Source organism: Microcaecilia unicolor, chromosome 4 (genome assembly GCF_901765095.1).
Source record: "Microcaecilia unicolor chromosome 4, aMicUni1.1, whole genome shotgun sequence".
Classification (NCBI taxonomy): Eukaryota; Metazoa; Chordata; class Amphibia; order Gymnophiona; family Siphonopidae; genus Microcaecilia; species Microcaecilia unicolor.
The window spans coordinates 346,973,328-346,999,763 of NC_044034.1; the positions used below are offsets into that span (position 1 = coordinate 346,973,328).

The window sequence follows — 26,436 nt, forward strand, 5'->3', positions numbered from 1 at the left end:
TGAAGCTAAGTAGTAGTAACATTTAAAACAAATTGGAGAAAATATTTCTGCACTTAATATGTAATTAAACTCTAGAATTCATTGTCAGAGAATGTGGTAAAAGCAGTTAGCTTAGCAGGGTTTAAAAAAGGGTTGGACGATTTCCTAAAAGTTGGACTTACATAGTAACATAGTAAATGACGGCAGATAAAGACCTGTATGGTCCATCCAGTCTGCCCAACAAGATACTTTAGATGTATACTAGAGTTTGATTTATCCTTGAATTACCGGAATCGCCACCCAATCTCTGCTAAGATTCCACAGAACCATTCCTTCTAAACAGCATTCCTGTGTGTTTATCCCACGCGTGTTTGAATTCCATTATCATTTTCATCTCCACCACCTCCCGCGGGAGGGCATTCCACATGTCCACCACCCTCTCTGTGAAAAAATACTTCCTGATATCAGTCCTGAGTCTGCCCCCCTTCAACCTCAATTCATGTCCTCTAGTTCTACCACCTTCCCATCTCTGAAAAAGGTTCATTTGCGGATTAATACCTTTCAAATATTTGAACGTCTGTATCATGTCACCTGTTTCTCCTTTCCTCCAAGGTATACATGGTCAGGTCAGCAAATTTCTCCTCTTGAGAAAATCAATTGTTTATGCCTGTGATAAGCAGTATAAAATCTGTTTTATTCTTTCGGGATCTTGCCAGGTACTTGTGATTATGGATTGGCCACTACTGTTAACAGGATACTGGATGTGATGGATCTTGGGTCTGTCCCAGTATGGCAATGCTTATGTACTTATATACAAATCAGTTTGCTCATGAACCAAGCCTTGTGCAAGCTATGAATATGATCTAGAATTAAACATTTTTATTTAAGCACTAGTAAAAGAAGCCCGTTTCAGAGCAAATGAAACGGGCGCTAGCAAGGTTTTCGTCGCCAACACCCCCCCCCCCTCCCTGGCCAACCCCTTCGTTGTTCTGCCATTGCTCCGCCCCCAATGTCATGACGTTTGACGCGAGGGCAGGGCCCGGAACGTTTTTCCACCCCCCCGCCTTCCTCCCTGCCAACCCCTTCATTGTTCTGCCATTGCTCTGCCCTCGAGGGCGGGGCCCGGAGCGATTTCCCCCCCCCCCCCGCCTCCCTCCCTGCCAACCCCTTCATTGTTCAGCCATTGCTCTGCCCTCGAGGGCGGGGCCCAGAGCGATTTTGGTGGCATCACCACCACGAACCTTCGAACCTTTTTGAAGGAAGTCAGAGCTTGGCTTCACTGACGTCAGTGTCCTCAGAACGTTGAGGGTGAGTTTTATTATAGTAGATATGTCTCTTGTTGAAGGAATGTTAATCTGGATTTCCAAACCAGAATAACTCTGAATTAGGCTTTAATGAGGTATTAAAAGCCTCCAATTAAGCACTATGTACCATCAACCGACAGGCAAATGATCAAAAGCCCCACGCTGTTCCAAACAGCGCTCAAAAATAGCGCTGGAACAGCGGGGCTACAGACCATATAAGGGAGCAAATCTCTTATATGGTCTGTAGCCCCGCCCAGTGCAGCCTAGGATGCACTGGGAGGGGCTGGGCGCCGCCATTTTGCGGCGCATCAACCCAAGGAAGAGGAGGGAGGCAGGCTACCTCCCTCCTCCAACAAAGGTAGGGGGGCCTTGAGGGGGCTCTTGTTCATGCTGGACCATCAGGGCTTCGACCGACAACGCTGGGGGGGGGGGGGGAGTTGGGGTGGGTTGGAGGTCCACCGGACTTCCATCCCCCCATCGCTCACTGGGAGGGGGGGGGGGGTTTGATCAGCGACCACTGGACCACCAGGGACCATTTTCCGGGGGGTTGGGGGGCTGAAGACCGGAGGTCCGCCGGACCTCCAGCTCCCTGTTGGCAGGTTTGCTTTGGGGGTGGGGGGGAACAGGGGCCTGCCAGCATGCAACTGCATGCTGGACAGGGCTCAACATTCCTCCCCAATGATCTGCAAACCCTAACGCCAGCTCGGAGCTGGAATAGGGTTTGCTGTGGCCAGCGACCCAAATTTTGGCGCGCTGACTGCTGGTCATTGGTGATCAATGTGTTAAGCCCTGTTTAGCATGAATTAGCATGCTACTTGCGCAAAGAGCCCTTGAGCGCGTTGTTTCACATGCTCGAGGGCTCTGATCATGGGGCAGCAGCCTCTAGCGCCGGCGTTTGCTTTTGATCATCTGCCTGCAAGTGAATAGAGGCCTGGAAGGCAAGTGCCTCAATCAAAAATACAAATATTAGGCTAAGCTATTGGTTTAAACTAAAGCATATCCATGTTAAGTTTAAAACTTAAAACAACTCCATTTTGCTACTTTCCTCTTCACTTCCACTGCGTCTTAACATTTACTACAGCAAAAAAATGACGTCAACAGTTTTGATTCTAATGGTGTTTCTTTTGGATTTCCAGTTTTTCTATGATGCAAAACAAAGATAAAACCAACACAGCAGCCTTTAATGCTTGGATACGTGTATGTATTTATTCAATGAAAATGTAAAGCTTTTTGTTTTGGTATTTATTATGTAAAATGAAGCTATTAAAAGTGTTAATAAAATGTAGCCAAAAGTAATCGAACTCCAAAACTTTAGCTTTATTTTTTAAAGTTACTAGCTAATGATAAAATTATGGCTAAGGTTTCTATATAATGGGATTAACAATGTCCTCACGTACTTTCCTCAATTTGCACCTCCCTAACTGCAGAGGAATTAAATACAAAACCTACTATGCATCCAGTTTCTCCTTTCTGGGCAGCCAGCTTTGGAATGCTCTACCAAGATCCATCCGAACAATAAATGATTATCTACCCTTCAGGAAAATGTTGAAGACACATCTCTTCAAGCAAACTTACTCTAACGACCCAACTTTATCTTATCAGAACATCTACACAACTCCTGCTCTTACACTGACACCGATTATACCTTTGACCTTGCTTCCCAATCTCCTTATACTCATCCTCCAGTCTTTCCTTTTCCATCTTCCCTACACTATACCCCCCCAATCTCCTTTCCTTCTGTCTATCCTATCATCGTTTACCTTCCCATTTCCAATTCATATATTCTCAAAACCTATTATATTTATTACAAATTGTATTATTTTCCCTACAAGACTTTGCCATTCTATTTACTATGTAAGCCGCATTGAACCTGCTGTGTGTGGGAAAGCGCGGGGTACAAATGTAATAAATAAACAACATAAATCCTAGCATCGTTATAACACTATTAGTGGACTAAGTACTGCACAAGACAACTCAGTTTACTAAATTCTCTCTTCAAAAATCTTCTAGTCCAGAAAGCCAATGAGCTAAGCCGTGAATAGCTTCACAAACACCATAGCACATTGCTCTTTGCCAGTTTTTCCATGCTCTGCCATTTTTTACATATGGCATTTTGTACTTGCAAAACCGAACAAAGAAATTATGCCAAATTGCAAAGCAGCTGATCATCCAAATCCGCTCAATAGCAATTTCACAAAAGATAAGTTTTGCATCTGTATGCATAAATCCACTATGAGGAATTAGTACGCATTAACAGCTAACCCAGAGGCTTGGCAGTTAGCACACACTAAGAGGCAGTCATCTGGAGAAAATCTATGTCAGCATGGCCTGGTAATGGCAACATGTTTTTCTTAAGGAACAGGGGGTTATTTGCATAAGATGCAAATTACTTTCAAGGCAATTTTCTAGTTAAGAAAAAAAGTCATGAGAAATCAACAGCTCTTTTTCTGCAAAAACACATGAAGGCTGGTAAGTCATATTTTTATTCACATTTTTGGGGGGTGGAAGTCAGTGACCACTAGGGGGGGATCACCCCCAATTCCCTTCCATGGTCATCTGGGGCACCTTTTTGTGCCTTATTAGTTCTGAAAACAGGTCTAGACTAAAACGTCTTGGTTTTAGTCCTGGACGTTTTTGTTTTGTCCCGCCTTTGAAATGCCCGACACGCCCCCTTGTGATTTGAACGCTCTTCTGACTTCATAGAAAAACGTCTAAAAAGAGGTTTCAAAAACACTGATTAACGTCCACATGCTGCTTTATGTCACTTTATAGACGTTTTTTTTCTCTTTCAAAAATGAGCCCCTCAGTATATCTTACCCTTAAGACTAAGCCTTCTGGGGTAGTTTACATAGTAGATGACGGCAGAAAAAGACCTGCACGGTCCCATCCAGTCTGCCCAACAAGATAAACTCATATGTGCTACTTTTTGTGTATACCTTACCTAATACCTACTAAACCTGACTATATCTTATGCTTAAACTCTGATTTGTAAAGTAGAGTAATAAAATCTGAACCCAAGTAGAGGACCTGGGGGTGTGATGTCACTGATGACTCTTCTAAAGAAAGCCATTTCCAGGGCAATCAGCACATCACTAGAGAATTTATTCAATGATGTGACTGTTCAGTACAGTGTGTAATATCGAGCATTCATTAGTATGTGCTTCATTAAAGCAGAGCATGGTAAAGGACAGCAGTCATGTAACTTTGTGCTTCAAATATCACCTTTTAAAAAAAAAAAAATTAAAGTTACAAGTTCATCCGTCCTTAGTGTTGCTGTTTCTTCACTGTGCAAAACCATTGTTCAGATTATCATCTTGAGTGAAGATCTGTAGTTGCCATGTTAGTCCATTTTGGAGACGTGGAAATAAGGGTCAACAAACAAGCTGTCGGTGAGACCTTTTACTGGACTAATGATCTGTCTGTGACAAACAGCAGAAAGCAATGCTGACCTGCTAACGCGAGGATAACTCTCAAAAACTGGTCAGATATATTAAATTACTCCAAGAAAAAGATCTCATCTGCAACTTGTTTGTTGACCCTTATTTCTACAGATTGCCCAGTTCACCACAGTAAAAGTGGTTATACACTGTATTCTGAAGCATTGCAATAAAAGGCTTTATGCTTAGGTGCTTCTAAATTGTCAATTTAGGTGTTTATTTTCCAGCTAATTCTTTTTTTTTTGGATACACAGAAATCAGTGTTTTCACACCAGGGGTACAAAGGTTGGATACTTTCACCAGTGGAATCAAATACACTTCTCTGTGTCACGCAGTGCAGAAAAAGCAACAAAATGGAACAGAGGAGACAAGCCAGGGAAAGGAGCAGAGAATACTAGGGAAGTGGTGTTTTCCAGTGTAAATTGCCTGTTATAAAATTCCAGCCAGCAGGAAAAGTTCCCAGGTTGGCATGAAGATGCATACTTTGCCAGTAGGTGTGTACAGAGGTGGAATTTGAGTGTTGTTCACAAGTATAAGTCTTTATAAAATAGAACCTATGCAACTGTCTACTTGCCCTCTTAAACCAGGCACCCCCTTATAAAATTAGCCTCCACATGCAAATCTCTTTGTTATCCTGAAAAGCCAACTGGTTGGCTGTGTCTCAAGGACTAGGTCAAGAACCACTGCCTTGGAGCATTTCTCCAACATGAGGCAGCGGTGCTGCATGCAAGCATCAACAGGCTCTTCCAAGTGCTTTTCACTACCTCGTCGTGATTTTCTCTTTATTCCTGCTTAAGTCATCTACTTCAACAGTGACAGCAAAAACACAAGCGACAAAAACAAACAAAAAAACCCGAGAGTGAATATCATTGTTCTGTATCACAAGAACATCTAAAGAAAAGAAAGCAGGAATTATTATCGTTCAATACCAGCACTTCAAGAAAAGTAAAATGTTTTGAGCACTGCTATCATATTATTGTACCATGCTGCCAGTTTGTGACTCACAGCTGCATGTTGGACACCCACCACAAATGCTACAATCACACTACTTCAATCACACAACTGCTCTGATAATTATTTATACAACGTCTTATATTTTCAGTTTCAAAAAACTGGTCCTTTTTAAAAATAATCAATGTCAAACATCTCCTAAAAATAAAACTCTTCAAAAGTCCAACACCACACAAGTCATACTGGGATAGACTAAAAAAAAACCCAAAAAAAACCCAACACAACCCAAACAACTAACAACAGATTGTTCCAGTTGTCAATAATGAGCCTTCAGCTGAAGTGGAAGAATCGTCTAGTGGTTGAAGCCGCAGGCCAAGAACCAGGGAAATCAGAATTCAAATCCCACTGCTGCTCCTTGTGATCTGGGGTATTCACGTAACTATGCATTACCTCAGGTATGAACTAATTGACAGTGTAGAGTGGAACATTTAGATAGGTAAGCGAGTAAGAGGAGTTAGAAAATAAGGTGACTAATTTAAAGAAAGTTGCACATGATGTCAGAGAGATGGTTAAATATTATCACAGCTAGGGTAGGAGTGGATAAATATGTCCTGCTGTAGTATGTGCAGTCTGTGTCACTCATGCATACTCATCAGGGATGTCCTGAAACCCTGACTGGCTTGGATAGAATTGAGAACCCCTGGTCTAGAGTCTTCTGATTTGCCTCCAAGCCACAATTCAGCTAGAAACATCGCTGTTCTGTTGGACTGCCAGTTAGCAATATGCAAAGATTCACAGCAGTATCTCTATTCTACACCTTCTGCTAATTCCTTACATAATTGCCCACCCCCCTCTGATCCTCACAGAAGGCTCTCCTTTCTCTTTTCCTACTTGGGCCTGCACCCTTACCTGCCTCCTCCTTACCATCCGACTTGAACTGCCGTAACCCAAACCTGCTGAGACATGGATAACGCTCTCCTCTACCTGCCCCTCATGCCCCCTTTTTCCCTTCCCGTCTCCCCACTGCCTGCGTCTTTTTTAAAAACTGTATAATGTAAACCATTTTGCTGGCCCATAGACTTTTATAGTGCTATGTCAAGCACGGGTAATTAAAAAAAAAATAAGCAGTAGGGCAACAAAGAAGGAACCTCATATCACTTTTCCTAGACTATAAGAAATCACCAAGAGACGTATTAGGTTGTTGCAAGTTTTATTAAAGATTTTGCCTGCACAGCAATCTATGTGCATGGTTATTTCTGTAAAGTCTCTATCCAGGAAGGAATTCTACAAACCTAAAATAGTAGAGTACACATGGCTGCCAATTCAAAAGGCAACTAGGGTTTCAAATAAATCCTTAAAAATTACACCTTCAGTCTAAACCTGCAGACGGGAAGCTGCACAAAGGCGTTTTAAACACGTCCACACAGTTTTCTCAAGTACTTTAGTGCTTTTCAATATTGACTTGATATTTTTTTAAGTCAATCTGATTAACACCACCTGCAAGCCGGATAAGTGCTGCTGACTTGGACATGTGGACAGCGCTGTTCGACATCCTTACAGACCGCCTCTGCATTATGTGGGCAGAGTCAGGGTGATCCCAGACTTATCCAGATAGTGACAATGTTCAGTCTGCTATCTAGATAGGGGTGCTGAATATCTGTATAAATGTTTGACCACCACAGCTGGCATTAAAAAACAAAAAAAACATGTTCACCACGGTGGTTGTCTAGACCCCCCCATTTTCAAAACTCATTCTTGAAACTGCACTGAGGGCTAAAAAATAAGATAACTGTGCATATAACATTATAACCAAGGGAGGGAATTTGTATACTGGAAAAGGTTGAACTGATTTTTTTTTAAGTGCATAAGGCCCATTCTTGGGAAATACACGAGGAAAAGTAGCCTCAGTCAGTTATAGCACTGCTCAGAGCCAGTAGTGGGAGGCGGGACTGGAGGTTGGGAGGCAGGGATAGCGCTGGGCAGACTTATACGGTCTGTGCCAGAGCCGGTGGTTGGGAGGCAGGGCTAGTGCTGGGCAGACTTATACGGTCTGTGCCAGAGCTGGTGGTGGGAGGCGGGACTGGTGGTTGGGAGGCGGGGATAGTGCTGGACAGACTTGTACGGTCTGTGCCAGAGCCGGTGGTTGGGAGGCAGGGCTGGTGGTTGGGAGGTGAGGATAGTGCTGGGCAGACTTATATGGTCTATGCCCTGAAGAGCACAGGTACAAATCAAAGTAGGGTATACACAAAAGTAGCACACGAGTTGTCTTGTTGGGCAGACTGGATGGACCGTGCAGGTCTTTTTCTGCCGTCATCTACTACTATGCTCATTCACAAAGCCATAACAGGTAGCTGAACATGTATTAATGGGACTGTCCAAAGTAAACCTCATTATTATTGGAGCACTTTTAGTGAGCTGTCTACACAGTCCTCTTTCATACATATAGGTACCTTTTGCATGCATATGAATGGCTTCTGTCCTACATGGCATGCACAGCAGCAAATACACTAATTTCCTGATGGGGTTGTTGCCCTATAGCAATATTGACTATATTTACTGGTATGAAGGACGTATATGCAGTGGCATACCAAGGGGGGGGGGGCGGTCCGCTCCGGGTGCACGCCGCTGGGGGGGGTGCCACGTGCCTGCCGGCTCTTCGTTTTCATGCTCCCTTTGCCCCAGAACAGGTTACTTCCTGTTCCGGGGCAGAGGGAGCATGAAAACGAAGAGCCGGCAGGCGTGCGGCACCCCCCCCCCCCCCAGCAGCGTGCACCCGGGGGGGGGTTCTTTCGCAGGGGATCGGGAGTTCTTTCGCCGGGGGGGGGCGTCGTGCTGTTCCGGGGGGGAGGGCGCATCGGCGATCCGCCCCGGGTGTCAGCCCCCATAGGAACGCCACTGCGTATATATGATATGATAAATATCCTACTCGTGTCAGTGAAATATATAAACACAAGATAATATGTAGGTAAAGTGATGCCATGGGCAACAATGAAAAGTAAGATATAGCGGACTCTACAAAGAACCCCATCACACATGGCATTAATCCATAGCATTCAGTATCACAATTCAAGTCTGGTGCACATCGCACTGCATTCAGGAAGGGTGGTCCAGTATGGTTGGGTGTATGAAGGGGATAGGGAGGGAGAAGGGAATATTTGGGAAGGGTAGGTGGCTTGTGGATTTGGATGGGTGACCTTGATTGTAAAGTATACTGAGATGAGACTAAAAACCAAAGCCTGTATCGGTTTATTTAGAAGTCAAGCTATATATTCAAGCTCAGGGTAATTAAGGGGGGAGGGGGGAATAAAATGTTACTGATAATTCTCGACATATACTGTTCAGAGAGCTGGTCTGAATTTTATGATGGTTCTGGTAGCTTGGTTGCTCAACTGTTCTTTTTGGATCAATAATGTAATTTAAACTAAACTGGTCATTGAACGATATTCACATAAGTAGTTTTCTTCTTCTGCTAATATTACTTCAAACATGCGTGGGATATGCATAGAGGAATCCTGTGCAGAAGGAATGGATCCTCAGAAGCTTAGCTGAAATTGGGTGGCGGAGCAGGTGGGGGGAAGAGGGGGTGGTGGTTGGGAGGCGAGGATAGGGGAGGGCAGACTTATACGGTCTGTACCAGAGCCGGTGATGGGAGGCGGGACTGGTGGTTGGGAGGCGGGAAATACTGCTGGGCAGACTTATACGGTCTGTGCCCTGAAAAGGACAGGTACAAATTCAAGGTAAGGTATACACATATGAGTTTGTCTTGGGCAGACTGGATGGACCATGCAGGTCTTTTTCTGCCGTCATCTACTATGTTACTATGTATGTATGTTACTTATCTCATCTAATTCTGAGGAACATTTAAGTTACATAGGGGGTCTTTTACTAAAGCTTAGCTCGAGTTATCTGGAGCAGGGCCCATAAGAATACATTAGGCCCTGCTGCAAATCACTCAAGCTAAGCTTTAGTAAAAGATCCCCATAGAGAGGTAAAAGATAATTGAATGTTAACTCAAACTGGACCAATATGGAATATATAGAAAGGCTGTTTTTCCCTCACTTCGCCAAAAAAAGGAAATCTTGTTGGCAAATTGTACAGATGTGGCAGTTCACAAAAGGCATAATACAAGAACCATTCATACCAATCAAAACTGGGTAACACAGAGGGATTTTGGGGGGGGGGGGGAGGGAGGGACGGATGAAGGAAAACAAAGAACACATATGCCGGTTGATAGTGCTATTTAACCAGTCAGTGAAGTCACTTCACTGGCTCCCTATCCATTTCCGTATACAGTTCAAGCTCCTCTTATTAACCTATAAGTGCATTCACTCTACTGCCCCTCACTACCTCTCCACCCTCATCACTCCCTACACGCCTTCCCAAGAACTCCGTTCACTAGGCAAATCTCTCCTAATTGCACCCTTCTCCTCCACCGCTAACTCCAGACTCCGTTCCTTTTATCTCGCCGCACCTTATGCCTGGAATGGGCTTCCTGAGCCGTTACGTCAAGCTCCATCCCTGGCCGCCTTCAAATCCAGGCTAAAGGCCTTTGATGCTGCTTTTAATTCCTAACTTGTCACCTGCTTGTAACCTTATCTTGTCTTCCTCTCTTCAATAGTCCCTTTGCCCATATGTCCTATCTGTCTGTCCTACCCTTATCCCTTATTTGTCCTGTCTGTCCTGATTTAGATTGTAAGCTCTTTTTGAGCACGGACTGTCTTTTCTTCATGTTAAATTATGAAGCGCTGCGTACGACTGGAAGCGCTATAGAAATGATTTATAGTACTAGTAGAATGGCTCCTGGCCAGTTAAATAGCAACTGGCTATCCGCGAATATTCAGTGGGGAATAGCCAGCTATCTCACACTGAATATTCAGTCGATGCATAATCGGTGCCAAAACGAAATTAGTCTAGGCGTATTCTATAAAGTATGCCTAAATTTAGGCACACTTTACAGAATAAGCCTAAAATTTCCATGCAGTGTATAAAATACACCAAGCACCTGTCTGTGAGACTAAATTTAGTCACAAGCAATAAAAGTTGGTGTAAATGCTAACACCTAAATTAAGCGTAGACCAGGTGTATTCTATAACCACACACAGATTTTAGAAATTCCCATGGCCACACACCTTTTCAACTATGCAACTTAGAATTTACACGCAAGACATTACAGAATATGCTTAAGACAGTTCTGCGCATAAATTCTAATGCCAATTAGTGTCAATAATTAAGTGGCAATTATCAGAGCTGATTGGCTTGTTAACTAAGTAGCATGCACAAACCCAGAATACAACTGGATTCGTTCTGTGCGTGCAACTTAAGTCATGCTATATAGAAAATGGGGGATAGCGGCTAACCGGCTATATCACACAAAACAGCCAGCTAGCCAGGAATATTCAGCGCATCTCCAGATAAGTTTGGCAGCTAAATAGGGCCACCCATATAGCAAACCTATCTTTGGCCACTCTAAACTTAACTGTTCAGCACTGAATATGGGCTTGGCGAGTTAAGTTTAAACCTGCCAAAAATAAACCACATATATTCAATGCCAGTCACAGGAAACTGCCTGGCATTGAATATCCAGGTTCACTGCTGACTACGGAAGCTAGCCGGGCTGCCTTCCACGGTCTGAATATAGGCCCAATGGTCTTTCCACTTCTAGTCAGTGCTTTCAGGGCCCACCTATCAATGACACAAGATAGACAAGTGGCAGCCAGGCACATGCACAAGGGAAAACAACACTATGACCAGTTTAACAGAACCAAATTTTTTGTCAAACTTATTTGTTTTTGACAACTTTAATTAATCATTCCTGCAGCCATTCCCCAGGAAGATCGTCTTAAAGTGATTTCCTGCTGGGGAAGTCACAACCCACTGGAGGTGTACTATATTTACAATGTTGGGGCAGCCTGGTGCTTTGAAATTGTGCTTTGCTGGTAGCATAAAAACAGACAGGTCAACATGCACCTTTGGTATACATACACCTAGTTTATACCAAAATATTTCTAGCCTGGAAATAAAATCGATGCAATTTCCACTTCTGCTCCACTCGCTCTCTTGTGATGACTGAGGTATCCTAGAGCTCTCAGATCTGTCATGATTTTATCTGCCTTTATTTAATTATTTGTTACATTTGTATCCCACATTTTCCCACCTATTTGCAGGCTCACTGTGGCTTACATAGTACCACTAGGCATTTGCCAAGACCGGTAGAGAAACAAATACACCTTGAAAATCTGACCTTTAATGAGTATTTTTTTTTTTGTTACATTTGTACCCCGCGCTTTCCCACTCATGGCAGGCTCAATGCGGCAGGCAATGGAGGGTTAAATGACTTGCCCAGAGTCACAAGGAGCTGCCTGTGCCGGGAATCGAACTCAGTTCTTCAGTTCCCCAGGACCAAAGTCCACCACCCTAACCACTAGGCCACTCCTCCACTGTTGCTACTATTTGAGATTCTACATGGAATGTTGCTATTCCACTAGAAGTCGGCCCTTGCAGATCACCAATGTGGCCGCGCAGGCTTCTGCTTCTGTGAGTCTGACGGACTCACAGAAACAGAAGCCTGCGCAGCCTTCTACATGGAATGTTGCTAGTGGAATAGCAACATTCCATGTAGAATCTCCAATAGTAGCAACATTCCATGTAGAATCTCCAATAGTATCTATTTTATTTTTGTTACATTTGTACCCCGCGCTTTCCCACTCATGGCAGGCTCAATGCGGCAGGCAATGGAGGGTTAAATGACTTGCCCAGAGTCACAAGGAGCTGCCTGTGCCGGGAATCGAACTCAGTTCTTCAGTTCCCCAGGACCAAAGTCCACCACCCTAACCACTAGGCCACTCCTCCACACTCCTCATTAGAAAATCTAGTTTCCGGCATTCCGCTAACAACATTCAGGTTTTTCTCTTTAGGAACCGAGAGAGAACCGCACAAAGTGTAAATGATTGCCTTGCAGAGGTCTGGAACTGAGTTTCTGTTAACAATAAAACCCAGCTATTAATTGTTGGTAGCTTCTTGGACTCCTTAGTACATGGAAGGCTAATACTGGGTGGTGTTTCCTAACTTCCAAGTCTGAGGTAGCAGAGGCATGCAGAGATTCCAAGTTAAATCTGGACTCTCACATCTCTATAATTACAAAGAATGCCTTTTTCACCTTTGTTGCCAAAAGCAAGTGAGATCTCATGTGAATTCTGTAGACCTAAGCTACCCTCATAAATGTGTTTGCCATATCCCAAATAGACTAAGGCAGCATACTGTATGCAAAGCTTCCTCAAACTACTGAACTATCAGTCAACTCCTCGCATTGTGACACATGTTCCTCTATCTGAGATTTTGATGATAAAGCAAGTAAACTGATGGATCCATTTTTAAAGAGGATACCCAATTGCAGTGATAATCTGAGCATATAAAAAGCTAAATAATTCAGTAGATATTTCTGCCAAGCCTAACCATCAACAAGAATGTTAATCTAGATTGACTTGCGTTCTGCTTTATACTTCGGAGATCCCCTCTGTAATGAAGGCATTACATAAATTTTGGTATGTTTTCTCAGTTTTTGATTTTTTTTCCTGAACCGCTATTGACAGCCATTTCAGTGAGGAGCAATTATATTATAAGAAAGCCAATGGATCAGAAACTATCAAGTGAACATAGAACATGTGGTAAATGTTCTTGATGAAGATCCACTATAGGAAGTTCAGTGTGGAAACTTGCAAGTAACAATTCTGAAACCAAATCTAAATATAGCAAAACTTGTGAATTCATATGTGGTTTATGTTATACTAGCCGTTGAGCCCATTAAAATGGGTTGGTGGATCGCCGCCCCCCTCCCCCCGAGTTCGCCGCCCCCGCCGCCCCTCCACCCGGCCCATCTCTTCGCTATTCAACTTACATCTCCGCAGCAGGCAGAGATCAGCTGAGCTCCTGTCGGCCTTCCTTCTCTGCCTGTGTCCCGCCCTCGTGTGACGTAACGTCGGCGAGGGTGGGACACAGGGAAGGAAGGCCAACGGCAGCTCAGCTGATCTGCCTGCTGCGGATATGTAAGTTGAATAGCGAAGAGACGGCCGGGTGGAGGGGTGGCGGCAGCGGTGACTCCGGGGGGGGGGGGGGGGGGGGGTTACCAGTGGCGGCGACCTTGGGAGGGCGGTAGCGGTGGCGACCTCGGCGGTTCCCTCCCCTTCGCACAGTTTCCCTCTCTGTCCCGCCCCCCCGTCATCAAGTATTGACGCGGGGACGGGACAGACAGGGAAGTCTCTACTGCGCATTTGTGAGTGAGTATGGTCACTTGCCGTTTATATGTTTGATTTTATCCCTACTCATTTATATAAGCAGGACTAAATGGACATTGACATTGTGTCTGAATGCACATAAAGCTGGATCAAGACAAAATATTAATACACTAGTAAAAAAGCCCCGTTTCTGATGCAAATGAAACGGGGGCTAGCAATGTTTTCTTTTGTGTGCATGTGGGAGTGTGTGTGTCCCTGCCCTCTGGCCTCTCTCCCCTCCCCCCTCTGAGTCCTTCACTGTTACAGAGCCAGCGATTTGATTTCGTGCTCTGCTGTTTTCCTTCACTGACTGTGTTACAGAGAGGGCGGGGCAGACACTCATAGGGAAACTGGATATCTCGCCCCCTTCACACTTCCGGCTGGAGGCTTCATAGAACGTTAGTGTTGCTTTTTATATAGAGAGATGACTGGATAGAGACAAATTATGGGATAGCACATTTGTGGTGGCAGAACAGAGTGTGCTCTTTTGAATGCAGGAGGAGTAACAGACTTTCAATTAAATTACAGGGAGCAATATTGAATTTATTACTTGCAATCTATGTGGTCTAAGTGAAGAACCGGATTGGATAATGCTGATTTAAATTGAATCTAGATTAGTTATGAGTAATGATATGATCTTTTATATGAAACACTCCGATGCCATTTTCTTTTATGCCTGCAGCTGTGAAGGGTGCAAGAAACAGAATGCAGTGAAGATTATAATAAATTTGAGGACCAGAATATTGAATGAGGTTTTCCCTGAAGCAGGGCTGATGCCCCGAAACACAATCGTGTCAGAGAATTTTGTTAGTGATTTCTCTTGTTGAAGATAAGATTTTTGTTTTAATAATTCTGTTGTTGAAGTTGAAAGTAAAATATGAAAGGAAACGAGAGAGGAGAGGATCTGCCTTCTAATGCGGTAACTCTCTTTTATGAACGTCCTCTAACATTTTAAAACCAAATACAATCTATCCGTCGGATTCTATATATCGTGCCTAGCATTCTGCGCCAAAATCCAAGCGTGTTCTATAACGATGTGCGTAACTTAATTGGCTTAACAAACCAGTGTTTTTAACAGCACTTAACAAGCAATAAACACTAATTGGCAACAATTAGAATTTATATGCATAACTCGCTAAGCGTATCCTGTAATGCACAGCGCCTAAATTCTAATGCATGGAGCCAAAATGGGACATGGTTATAGGCATTTCGTGGGCATTCCAAAATTTACTTACACGGTTATAGAAAATGCCCCTTCTGCGCCTAAATCTACACATCGGTATTTACGCCACATTTTTCTTGGTGTAAATGGATGCACATAGTTCTAGACACTGGGATAATCACCTAAGCATATTCTGTATACTGTGCCTAAACCTAAGCGCTGCTTATAGAATACGCTTAGGTGTAAATTTATTCCACGCGGACTTTTCAGGCGCCATATATAGACTCTGGCCCAATATGTTTATGGGAGCACATGCGATGACCTTTATAAAACAGGGGCCTTTGTAGACATCAAACATATAAACGGCGAGTGACCGTACTCACTCGCAAATGCGCATTAGAGACCTTCTCTGCCCCGCCCCCGCGTCAATACGTGATGACGGGGGGCGGAACACAGAGGGTCTGTACTGCGCATTTCTGAGGGAGGGACACCGCCGACTAACGCTCCCCCCACCCGAGTCGCCGCCGCCCCGCCACCCACCTTCTACCCGGTCAGGCCCTTGCTCCACTATTGAAACAGCGAGGGTCCGGGAACGCAGCACTGAGCTCTGCTGAGCTGCCGACATCGCCCTTCGTTCTTCTTCTCTGCCTCTGTCCCGCCCTCGACGACGTTACGTCACACGAGGGCGGGACAGGCAGAGAAGAAGAACGAAGGCCGACGTCGGCAGCTCAGCAGAGCTCAGTGCTGCGTTCCCGGACCCTCGCTGTTTCAATAGCGGAGCGAGGGCCCGGCCGGGTGGAAGGTGGGTGGTGACGGATCGGTGGGGAGGGCGAATTCGGAGGGGGAGGGGCAGCGGCGAACTCGGCAGCGGGGGCGGGCCTTTCAACCCCCCCTTCCTATAATAGCCCGTTTTTACGGGCTCAAAGGCTAGTTTTATATAGGCACTGTTATGAAATTACCTCCTGTATGTTTTAACCTTGCCGTAGGTTTGACTTAAGTGCTGAGATACTAGAGCAAGTAACAAACTTTGCAAGTGAATAAAATTACTAATTCTGACAGTAGCAGCTTCTAGTTAGAATGTTCTAAAGTCACTTGTTCTCTTACAGTTTTCTTTTCAAAATTCATCATTTTATCTGAAGTGAAAATTAAAGAGTCAAACCTGCTTGTTTTCCATTTCACTTCTTAAGGCTTTGTACACTCCTGTACACATAAAAGCAGGCCATTAAAACCACTGGGATTCCCACAGGATTTCCCAGAGCTCTGGCATGTCCACACTTCATTAGTTTTCATTTGCAAAAAAAAGGAAATTAAAAATAACAGGTCCTATTTTTGATGCACCAAATTTTTTTTTTTTAAATATAGACCCAAAACAGCACTGCAGCTGATAAAAAAAAAAAAACCATGTTTTTCATTAAAAGGCCCTGTAGGGACTATGAAAAGCCATGATGTCAACCATGAGAAACTGGAACTGTGTTTATGGCAGTATAAGAACTCCTACAGATATTAAGGGCTTGGAGTTTAAAAGGCCCTCTGGCCAGATGCCAAGACTGCAGCATACGCTGTACTGTTCTTTGATCTCAGCTTATATAATCTTTTTATTTTTACTGGATACAGGTGTGTGCAAGATCTTAAAATCCTATACAAACAGTAGCTAAAATGAACATTTAAAAAATAGCCTATACATTATTTGAAAGCTGTCTAGACGAAATCTGAGATAAAAACAGATTTATTTAATTCCCACGAATTAATCTGTAGAAGTTATTACTAGGTGCTCAGATTTTAATTGATATGGTCTGACATGGATTATCTTCGTTTGCGTTCCTCAGGTCACAAAGGAAAATTTTGAGCTGTGAGAAAAACTGTCCCAAAAGCCTGGACCCTTTTTTGGCCTTCTCCTGAATACCTCAAACTAAAGGGCCCTTTTACTAAGCTGCGCTAAAATGTGGCCTTAGTGAGCCCCTACACGGCTCTTTCCCACGCATTAAGGCCATTTTTACCACTTACATAAAAATGGCTTTTTTTTGTATTAAAGGTCATGCATTAATGATGCCATTAGCAAGCAGACATTGTACTCATCAACACCCATTTTGTAAGCGGTAAGGGTTCACGTACTGTGTGCTAATCAGTTAGCACACTATAAAGTAACTGCGTTGAGTAGGGATACCTACTCTCTCCCCCCCTCCCCCCCCCCCCCAATATGTGCTTTCAAAAAATATATACATTTTTTCTAGTGCACGGTTAGGGTATGAACATTTGGCAGTTACCACAGGACACCTTAGGGCATCCCACAGTACACCATTTTAAGCTACATTAGGCATGTGCAGCTTCGTAAAAGGGCCCCTAACTTACCTAAAGAGTAGTAAATACAGAGGAAGCTGAACTCAACTGGCACTACCTGCGCAGACAAGTCCATGTGAATGTTCCGACCTGAGTGCAATTCTGAAGAAAAGGGTCTCCGTCTTAGAAATCATGCTGAGCCAAGAAGGCACAAAATACGGGGCAGAAAACCAGTGGCCAATGACTATAGGTTTGCTCACTGGTTTTTCATCAAATGGTAGCCATATAACTGTCAGATTCTATCCCACAGTATAACCAAGACTTGTGTAACCCAGCCCAGTTCCTTACTTCATGTTACTCACTCCGCTCTCTGTTCTATGAGGGCTCTGAGCTTGCTTTTGGGAAGGTGAAAAGCCACATTTAAAATCCAATTCCAAATCCATGATTAATTGTGAGGCTTGGAAAAATCTTGAGGAACAGGGAAAACTGAAGCATGAACAACTTGGAAGGGCAAACCTGGGCACCGAAGGTACAAAATTGCAGTCTGGAGTGAGGTCTGCACAGGGTTCTGATGATCAGCATTCACTTAGATTCATAAAGATGCAAATGGCTCAGCAGGAGGGGCTTTTTAGACTCCTTACAGTATCTTTTCAGGGATGCCACATGAATGGGAAACAAACCAGAGGCTTCATGATTTTGTCTGACTGCCAAAGAAAAATTATCTACAAAAATATTACAAGTTTTGCTGCTCCAACTATTATATTTTGGGGTGGGGGGTGGAGGGGTAGGGGATGTATAGGTTAAAAGGTTAATAGTTATTATATTACATACAGTGTTGAGGACTTGTCCCGTGGCTTGCTGTTACTCTCTGCCACAAGGAAGACTAAATTTCTGCTCCTTAGACCAGCAAGATCGGGGACGCTGCAGAGGACATGTTCATAGTCCCTGGTGGAGTGGAAGAGACTCATGGCCACTCAACAGAAGCAGCACCCAGTGACAAAGCTCAGGGTTCTGGAGAGAGCTATGATTTGTTGTCCCTTGCCAAGGCCTAGCCCAGTGATGAATGGGATAAATAGGGGAGCAGTTTATAATATGGGGAAATCCTCAGTCACATTTCAAGCTGGAAGGTCAAAGGAATAGGAAAAAAAATAAAGACTTGCTGGGTTCAAAAACGAACTCCTTTAGTTAACTCGTTTAATAATCCGTGTACCCTTTCTGGAACTGAGTCTTATTATTTAAGGCTTTTCAGAATCAGAGGAGGCCTCAGAGAATCCAGCTGCAACATTAGATGGCCTTCTCAAAAGGCCTATCTATACCACCCCACAGGAAAAGTCACCTTCCAGTAATATGGTCCTGGCATTACTGCTGCTTTGGGATAATCAGGTTCTTCAGCATGTCAAAAGAGTTGCCATCTGGGTGAACTGTGACGATGTCTTTGCCTTCTTGGTGAACTTGAAGAAATCCGTTATCATCTAGACCAACTATCCATGCTAGTGGACCCTCCTCATTCCCCAGCCGGACTTGTTTGCCACTGTAAAAATAAAGAAGAAAACGTAATCCAAGAGCAGTTAGGCAAATACCTTCCTTGCAGTCAAAAGCACATATTACTAGCACAGAGACTCAATAGTTATTATTCAAGCAGACAAATGCAGGATCAAAAAGGGACTGAGGAGCCACAGTGCCTGAATGATGGAAGCACCGAGTGATAAACTTATAATACAGTAAGAATTTGCAGCTACTGCACGTTAGTTGCCAAAATTAAAATGATGTTAACTGCAAAACCTCTGAATTAAGCTGTCAGGGTGTTCCCCAGAAGCTTCCCATTCAGATATGGAAAAAAACAAAAAATTAAATGTGAATTCACTGCATTGCAGATACGATGCATTTCATTATATCTACTCAGGTGGAATTAACTGTGCCATGTTAATGATCAATGCATGGTAACTACCTGTACATTAACTCTAAGGTGCATTATCTACTGTATTCTCTAGCCCAGCTGTTACTGCAGGCGGTGTGTGTGTTAATTGCCATACTGCAGGCTGGATTAGCTATGGCAGTGGTTCCCAAACCTGGTCCTGGAGCCCCCCCACCCAGCCAGTCAGGTTTTCAGGATACCCAAAATGAATATTCATGAGAGAGATTTGAATGCACTGCCTCAACTGCATGCAAATCTCTTTCATGAGTATTCATTGTGGGTATCCTGAAAACTTGACTGGCTGGAGGGGGGGGGGGGGGGGGGCTCCAGGACCAGATTTGGGAATCACTGAGCTATAGGGTCTATTTATCAAGGTGATGGTCACTGAGAGGTGTTTGACGCAGTTGCAATGAAGCTGCACCTTATATTCTTGATAAAGAGAACTCACTTTCATTTCAATTACTTATTTATAACACACCTAATTTTAAGATGCTTAACCTTCCCTTCAATAAGTTTGAAATTCATTCCATTTGTGTTCTAGACAAAACAGAGCACCTGAAAAGCTGTCTCCCTCAATGCATAAAGTCCCCCCCCCCCCCCATAGCCCAAATGATTCACTTATCTCTAAGCGTTATGTTGCAACAATTTTTATTGATGATTCATCTCATACAATTGTCATTTTCAATATGCAACACTATTTTGTAAACAAAACTATGTATATACATGTCATTCAGTGGTTGGATCAACAAACATTTCCAAACATTAACCCCCCTCCCCCCACTCTCCCTCTCATCAGTGTTTTGCCAATGTTTATAGTAACATGGCTTTGTCATATCTCTCCTATCCCATATAGCTCCCTCCCCCAAGCCAGCCATTCCCTGAATTATCCAACATATGCAGTGTAACAACCCTAAATATCAGTTAAACTCCCTTGTCCCATTTTGTCCCTTCATTCTTTTGCTATCCCACCCACCTCTCCCCTCCTCCCACTACTCAAGTCGTCTCGAGCCAGAGAGAGAAATAAAAAGGGGGAAGGGGGGAAAGAAGGGGGTCCATCGGCCAACATTTCCCAAAACACGTTTGCTTATCTAACTTCTCCCCTGACTGCAACAGAGCATTCCCACCCTTCCCCTTCAACTCTCAACCGGGATCACTTATCTCTAAGCTTTAAACATTTCCATCCTGCATTCCTGTCTCCCTCCCAACGATGTGATACCCACAAGCGAGCCTTCTCCGGAGTAGCCCTAACACTCTGGAATGTACTACCTGAAAGGCTCTGCTGAACATAAAGACTATCTGTACTCCAGGAAGCAGGTGAAAGCTTGGCTCTTCAACCAGGCCTTCAATGGAAGAAGTAACTAACATGTTAGTCTCACTTACACACACGAGTGACATGGGCTGCAGTAGGACATGTTTATCCACTCCTATCCTAGCTGATATATTTAACCATCTCTCTGACCTCATGTGCAGCTTTCTTTAAATTAGTCTCCTTATACTTTCTAACTCTTCTTACTCTCTTACCTATCTATATGTTCCATCTTTGCTTATACCCAATGCTGTCTATTAAAATGTTCTATTATGTATTGTGTTGACATTGTTAGTATACTATGCCATACTTTGTATTGTTGTTTGAATATTTTTACTGCTGTAATTGCCTATTGCTCATGTTTTATTCTTACTGTACACCACCTTGAGTGAATTCCTTCAAAAAGGTTGTAAATAAATCCTAATAAATAAATAAAAATTAATCACCAGCACTTTTGTGGCACTGAAACCTGGATGAAATCACCTCCCAACGCCTGCCCCAAAGTTTAAAATGCATGTTCATATTTAGAATATTCATTTTTTCCCTTCCTCTACGATTTACTGGAAGCAATAAATCTACAACACCTCTGCCACTCTAAGCACCATCTACCTAGCTTTGTACATTGGATGTAAAGAACAGACCATTAAAAAACTCCAAACAGCCCAGAACACCGCAGCCCGTCTTATTTTTGGAAAACCCAAATACGAAAGCGCAAAACACCTAAGAGAGAAACTACACTGGCTCCCGCTCAAGGAACGAATTGAGTTCAAGATCTGCACGACCATACACAAAATCATTCAAGCAGAGGCCCCAATCTACATGCTGAACCTAATAGACTTACCACCCAGAAATGCCAGAAGATCAGCCCGTAAGTTCCTCAACCTGAACTTCCCCAGCTGTAAAGGAACCAAATACAAACAGGCATACGCTACTACCTTCGCGTACAAAAGCACACAGCTATGGAACGCACTACCCAAGACCCTGAAAACCACGGACAACTTAACCAACTTTCGCAAATCTTTGAAGACATTTCTCTTCAACAAAGCCTACAAAAGTAATCCTCGATGAATCAAACTACAAATCTTTAAAGACATTTCTCTTCAACATAGCATACAAAAACAATCCTTGAGGAATCATACTACTCCGTACATCACCCAAACGCTCTAAAACACTTCGACACGACCTTACCCACTACCTTCTAACTAACTCCTCTTTTACTTCCAACTTTATTACCGACTGTATCTAATACTATGTAATGATCATACCAAATTAACACCATGTAAGCCACATTGAGCCTGCAAAAAGGTGGGATAATGTGGGGTACAAATGCAATAAATAAATAAAATAAATAGAGGGCAGGGATGTAGCTACCATTGAGCCAGCCTGGCAAAAAGCATGGAACCACCAAATGGTAGGGGCCATCTACTGTTGAACTGAAATGCCCTCTAATGGATTGACTTCCTTCCTGATCTTTGTACAGCCATCTCCCTCTCTCTCCCGCTCCACAAGTGTGACATCTCTCTGCCACAAACACTAATGCCTTGCAGAGCAGGGGCAAATGCAGAGCTAATATACTGAATACAAAGGAGAAATGCTGAAGACTTCTATAGCATGAACTTTGCTTCAACTTTTGCAAATGTTTGCATTTTGGAAGTACAATGCCTGTGACTATTTGGCTGATGCAAGGACAAAATAATTTGAACAATATAACCAGGACTCTCGGGTCAGGTTATCCTCAGACTCATTAGAAACTGAATTTGGGGAGAATTTTCCAGAAATAACATCACAAGACATTCCTGTGCCTTTTCAAGTAACAACAAAGAAAACCAGCCAATCACTTGTCACTATCTAATCAAACCATCCGAGACAGAAATGATAACTAAATGGTATAAAATGCACCACCAGCTCATCTTCAGCTACATCAACAACCTTCATCTCATTAGCTGTCCTCTCTACACTGTCAATACTTATCGGTGTTGGAACATTGGTCAAGTGCTGCCTGTAGTGTCTGCCATTCCCGAAAAGTGACCAGCTTATTGATCTTGGTCGTAAGTCAAGCTCTGTAAATACTTGTGGGTAACAACAGGTGATGTTTTATGTCTAGAGATTTGCATGTTCGTTCCAAATATCACTTAATTACTGTTTGTTAGAGCAGTTATAAAACTGACATTTTACTTTTTATTCTGTGGTATTCTAAACATTCAGACATTACTTGTATCATTTCTGTCTTCATACTTTTCCTTACAACTTCTACACGTGAACAGCTCATATTGACTGTAAATAAGAAATTTTATTATTTCCCATCAGTGTCATGCTCTTGTTTAGCAGAATGAACATAGATAAAGGAGTAAGAACTTAAGATTGCTCATTAGAAGATGTGAATATTATATAACTTCCAGAGTGCACATTACATAATCCCAGCTTGCAATTCTCTGTCCTACCCACTGCTGCCACAGAACAGATTTTGAGTGGGCACTAACTGTCCTTTCCACTCCCGCCCCACCCCTTCCTCTCCCACACTCAACTTTTAAAAGAAACTATAAGTACCTGAGCTGACAGGGGCCTCAAAGCCCCACCAGCTGAAGAAATCCCCAAATGTGCCCAGAAACTCCTGTGCATAGCTCAGCAGCTGCTTCTTGAGTCGCTGCCGCCAGCACTCTATGAATCAACAAAAACTGAGCTTGTGACAGAGTACCTGGATCAGTTGCCGACTGGCAAGCTATGCACAGGTGTTTCTGGGCGCCTTCGGGGAGATCTTAAGCTGGCGGGGCTTGGGGATCCCTACCAGCCACTGCAGCAGTGTGCTGCTGTTGGGTGAGCCTATGTCCATCCATTGTTATACCACTGGTCCGACTACTAGGTGGTGAATATATTATTTACTCCTGCATCTTTCTAGTCATCGCCCCTCCCAAGTTCTCCAAACTTTCAGCGGGATGCTGACAGCAGCAGTGATGAAAGCAGGTTGGCTAGCCCTGCCAGGGCCTCTCCTTTGCCACATCCTGCCCACAGAAAGGTGCATCAGAGAAGAGAGGGTAGATGATGTAGTGTTACGTGGGGTAACTATGGATGGGCTATGGTGAATAAATGTGTCCACATTGATAAGACTATATGGGAGAGGGGAGACAAGGGTAAAAATGCAGCAGAAAAGACCAATGGTGACATTTCCTCTGGATAAGAATAAACTGGAGGAAAGGTAGTGTTTTTAAAGTTATAAGACGAAAGTCTGCAGAAATTTAAGTCTTTAGTTTTACTTCCCCTGTGGATTTCTGTCCTATCCTTTTCAGGTAAATAAACAGAAATAAAACAAACCATAGAAAAGAAAAATAAGATGATACCTTTTTTATTGGACTAACTTAATACATTTTTTAAATTAGTTTTCAAAGGTAATCCTTCAGATCAGAAATGAGCAAGTGCTGACAAATATCAGAATATATAAGTGAACACCAAAGGTGTCCTCGGAGATGTTCATGCTTATTAGGTACTTGATAACCTGCCAAAATTCCAAAAGATGGTCTAGGCGGTTTACAATTCTAAAAACAATAAGAAAATCAGAAAGGAACACCAAATCAAATAGGACAGAGTAATTATTCCTATAGCAACCACCACCAAAGCTACAACTAAAACAAGCAAAAGCATACAAGTAAAAAAAAAAAAAAAAAAACCAGTAACCATCTAATCTTATCACCGAATGCAAAATGAAGAGTAGGTTAGCTGGGGCCTGGAAATTTAAGACTGAATGCCAATTTTAAAAAAATGGGCTTTGAGAAGTGATTTAAATGTAACAAAAGACAACTCCATTCGGAGGTAAGGGGGCAAGTTGTTCTGGAGGGAAGGAGAAAAAAAAAGCTGGATGACTGGTGGTTTCATAGTGCATGTTTTTAGGTGAAGGAAGTACTAGTCTGTAAGAATCAAGAGAAAGGAGAGACCGAGGAGTATAAGGAATCGTAACAGTCGAAAGATAGAATGGGCAGCCTGGTGAAGTGCCTGTAAGCCAAACAAAGTACCTTAAATCAACAACTAAACTGGACTGAAAGCCAGTGTAATTGAAGAAAGGTGTAACATGATCAAAACGTTTCGCATAATACAAAAAACAGACTTCCCAATTGTGTAAGGATTGCAGACGTTGAAGAACAAAGGTTGGGAGCCCATAGAAAACAGTATTCTGTGAAGTACCAACAGTAGTCAATACGTGTAATGACAAATGCATGAATCAGAGTGTGAAGAGCACTGAAATCTAGATACCGGTTCATAGACCGAATCCGCCGAAGCCAATAGAAACTTTTTATGACTACCTGAGAGACACGAAATTGAAAAGACAATCTAGAATAAAAAATGACCCCAAGGTAAGTGACAGGGGTAATTACTGTGTTGAAAAAATGAAGTGGAACAGACGGAACTGAAAAGGAACCAGAAATCTAACACGCTACCGTTTTTGACAAATTAAGAACCATTCTGTGTAGGAAAAGCCATGGCTAGAGGACAAGTTTGTAGCTGGGACATATCCGGAAGTGAAGGTGAAACTGGAAAAATCAATAGGATGTCATCTGCGTACATGAAAACTTGTATGTTTTGTTCTTGGATAAGAAAAGCCAGAGGGGGCTAAGAAAGATGTTAAATAAAAGAGTAGACAGGACTGACCCTTGAGGGACACCACATTGCAGTGAACTACGAGAAGACATTGATAATGCTGTAGAAACAGTAAAACTCCTATCGGTAAGGAAAGAGGAAAACCACTGAAATACCGTGCTGAAGACTGAAGGTGACAGAGAAGCAAAGAGTGATCAATGAGGTCAAAGGCTGCCAAAAGATCTAATGAAACAAGAAGAAAAACCATTCCAGAATCAAGATAAGTGTGTAATTCACTGTTTAAGGATGTTACAGTAGTTTCAGTGCTTTGAAGCGCACGAAACCTTGTTTGTCTAGGATGAAGGATGAAATGGCTATCCATGAACTGAAGCAGTTGCTGAAAAACAACCTTTTCCATAATTTTTGAAAGAACACAGAGATTGGAAACAAGTCTATAATCTTCAGGAAGCGCAGGATCCAAAGAGACAGTCCTAAGTATGGGACGAACTACCGCCGTTTTCCACAGTGCAGGAACCTGTCCCTTAGAAAGATTAAGAGAGAAAATTCAAGCCTGTTAATTTTGATCCAAGATGAGGGGAAAGGATCAAGTTGTGAAGTAGCCAGACGCATAGAAGTTGATAACTTTTTCTAATTGGATGAGAGAGGGAAGAGTAAATGCATCCCAGACATTTGCCTTCGAAGCGGCTAGGCTAAAGGAAATGGAATCCAAAGAGATATCGGCTAGAGTTGGAACAGTATTTGACTTTGTGCGATTGTTAGACTTAGCTAGTTGGTTGGACTAATAGGATTTTTTGGCAAGCTTGACCGGATGCGAATAGTGATGACTTGTGTTTTTTAAGTCAGGGGAATGCAACTTAGTCAAAAACCTAGTTCTAAATTAGCCCATCCTCAGCTGCAACCTAGATAGCCGCTCTGTAGCTTAAATTTTGTCTAGGATAGCTGTTTAAAACACTACTGGTTATATCTGCCCTACACTAAAAACTAGCCCCTTAATACAGAGTTGGGCAACGTGTGCCCATGGGCCCCATGTGGCTTGCACTGAATTTTATGTGGCCCTCAAGACCATGGGAAGTATACACAGAAAATGGCCTGCACAAATGTCATTAACAAGTGTTTTGTGGTCAATGGAACCTTTGAAGACTTGTTTGACAGCATTAGTAACTGTTTTGAAACACAGAAGTATATGGTAACAGGCCTTTCTGGTAATAATTTATGTTCATTCAGTCATCACATTGTGTTTTGTTGGCA

The 26,436-nt window shown here is 43.0% G+C and overlaps 1 protein-coding gene across 2 annotated transcripts in view; it reads right to left on the reverse strand.

The window, feature by feature from the left end:
* Positions 1–16,040: 16,040 nt before the first annotated feature.
* The window catches only part of HLCS (holocarboxylase synthetase), a 180,180-nt gene continuing 169,784 nt past the window's right edge, over positions 16,041–26,436 (reverse strand). For both annotated transcript variants that reach the window (XM_030202215.1, XM_030202214.1), the window contains exon 11: positions 16,041–18,911. In XM_030202215.1, coding sequence (XP_030058075.1) covers positions 18,740–18,911 — 172 coding nt within the window. In that variant the 3' untranslated portion in view covers positions 16,041–18,739. The remainder of the gene's footprint in view (positions 18,912–26,436) is intronic.